We start from the raw sequence: 2589 nt of genomic DNA on the forward strand, positions 1-2589 counted from the left end.
GACGGTGACTTAGATGTGTATGTCAATGTGAATGTGGTATGATACATGCAATGCAAAAGACTTTTTTATTAATAATATATCATGATATATTTCAAGGATTTATCTAAGAGCTTTGTAAATGTAAACACTATATAGTAACTTGAAAAAGAAATTTCATTCATTAATTAATAAAGGGACAAGGCATCCTTGGTACATATAAGGGTCATCGAGGGTCATCGAAGTACCATTTTTTGATAGCATACAAAGGGATAAGGGAAAACAAAGTCATAAACTACTTTCAAGAGTTACAAGGTTGAAACAAACAAAGAAAGCTAGTAAAATCCAAGAGTAATCATCAAAGCTTTAGTGAGAAGTATCCATATCATCTTGAGTCTTCTTCTTCAGCTTGACCTTTTCTAGCTTCTCAATATTACTCTTCCATGCAGCTTCTTTTAGGGAGAGATCTTCCTCTTTTTGCTTCCTTTTCTTCTCTCTTTCATACTTGGCAATGGTAGCATCCTTAGCTATGAGTCAAGTGTCTTGAAGGAACAGTTGATCATTCTTTTATTTCAACACTTCTTCATAGGATTCTTCCAACATTCCTATTTCAGCATCAGAATATTCAAACTTCTTCTTCCAATGGTCTCTTGATTTCTTCATCTTTCTTAGAGCTTCTTGGAGACTCTCAATTGTTGAAGGAACTACAATGGGTGGAACATACTCCTCAAATGGGGGTGCAAATGTTCCAGTGAGAATAGGCACTCTCATTTCAGCAGCTCTGGTAGTGACCCAACTATTAAAGGTCTTAGGAGAGAGATCCCCTTTGGTCTTCCAATCTTTGATTTCTCTTCTATGGCTTGGATGCTAAGCATTAGCAATCCTTACTCTAAACTCCTTGTTCTTAACTCTTTCTTCTAGAAAGAATCCCTCCAATAAATTTCTCCTTGGTCTTTTTTCTATGGGAAACCCAAATTGATGACGAGCTAACACGGGGCTATAGCTGATTGCTCCTTTTGTACCAACGAGGGGTAGATTAGGAAAATCACCACAGTAATCCAAAGTCTTCATTCTATAAAAGTGATTGTTTGTCCCAACAATCTCAGTGTTGGTAAGAGTCATAATCTTGTGTGACCATTGCAATCCTTCTTTCTGGCTCCAGAATTCAGAGGTGTCAGGCAGATGAGATATGTACCACTTGTATAACAAAGGAGTACAACAGGTAACCATTTCCTTTCCATAGGAATTTCTGAGATGAATAGAATAGTAAGTTTCCCCAAGTAAGGTAGGAACAAGATTCTTCTTCATAAAGATCTTGATGGCATTCATATCAACAAAGTTGTTAATGTTAGGGAACAAGAACAATCCATACACCAACAAGGCAAAAACAGCTTCAAAGTCTTCTTCCTTTCTTTCTTGTGACAAGGTGAGAGCTTTTTCAATTAAGAACTCAGCAGGTAACCCAGGTAATCCTCCTTTAGTAACCATGTTCTTTTTAATTTCTCCTTTTCTCAAGTGAGTAGATTTTTCAATCTCACAATTATTGGGATCTTGTTCTAAACCAGTGAAAGGAACTCTTCCGGTAATAGGTAACCCAATAATGCTTGAATACTCTTCCAAGGTAGGCAATAGTTGATAATCAGGGAAGGTGAAGCAATGATACAATGAGTCATAAAAATGGAACAAAGTGGAGACGATTCCTTCTTCCATCTTGGTTTTGAGGAGATACAACAATCTTCCATACTTGATATAAAACTTATCTTGATCAACAATCAAAGATCCTAGCTTTCTTAATTCTTCCACCTCTAAACTCTTGAAAGTATATTTCTTGGTTTTTCTTCTTTTAAGTTCCATCCCTATAATGTTTACAAAACAAAAAGGTTTCTTTTAATTCCTTGAAAGATATTATGTTTTTTAATGCATGGATAAATGAATGCAAACATAACAAAAACATGGGCTTGAGGGTTCAAAGTCACGAGCATGGAGCCAAAGGTCTACCCATCCCAAAGGTGTGTACTATGGTTATTTTGTACATGTAGATCAAGGTTCTATTGTTTCCCAAACTCAAGCAGCCCAACTTGAAGATTGTAAACTTTGTATCAACATACTAATTTGAACAAAGTCCAAGAGAACCTCATCTGAGCGTAGCCTCGTGTAACAACTATTTTTAAAATGATTCAGACATAGTTTCCACACTACATCTTAATGGCCAAGATTGGTTAAGGGTTTCTAGGTCCCCAGCTTCTACAGCCTAGTTGAATGCAACGATGTATTCCCAACTACATGGTCAACAAAGTTACTTCCAAAGAGGCCTCCACTGAGCGTTGGGTATCAAATTGAATTCTTTGAAAGTGAGCTCGATAATGTTAGAACAAGATTTGTTCTGATCAATATTCTTAGTTTTGATGATAACAAGCATATGAATTTTGTATGAGATAATGTGGTACTCTAATACTATGCAATTTCCATTTCAGGAATTATATAAAGAGTATGCACAAAATCAGCGCAAGAAGCACTGACTCAGAAGGTTCAGCATGCAACATCAGAACATGGTCTGGCAAGACATCAGAAGATGGTCAAGCAGAATCAGAACATGGGTCTATGGAAGCATCA

The 2589-nt window shown here is 36.5% G+C and overlaps 1 protein-coding gene across 1 annotated transcript; it reads right to left on the minus strand.

Moving 5' to 3' along the window:
• Positions 1–843: 843 nt before the first annotated feature.
• LOC131604581 (uncharacterized) lies at positions 844–1830 on the minus strand. Its single transcript, XM_058877016.1, has one exon. It carries the CDS (start codon positions 1828–1830, stop codon positions 844–846), a length of 987 nt encoding a protein of 328 aa, XP_058732999.1.
• Positions 1831–2589: the final 759 nt, after the last annotated feature.

This window comes from Vicia villosa, linkage group LG5 (assembly GCF_029867415.1).
Source record: "Vicia villosa cultivar HV-30 ecotype Madison, WI linkage group LG5, Vvil1.0, whole genome shotgun sequence".
NCBI classification, from domain to species: domain Eukaryota; kingdom Viridiplantae; phylum Streptophyta; class Magnoliopsida; order Fabales; family Fabaceae; genus Vicia; species Vicia villosa.

Coding starts and splice junctions, on each gene's coding strand:
- LOC131604581 (XM_058877016.1), bottom strand. CDS start 1,830: ATGGAACTTAAAAGAAGAAAAACCAAGAAATATACTTTCAAGAGTTTA.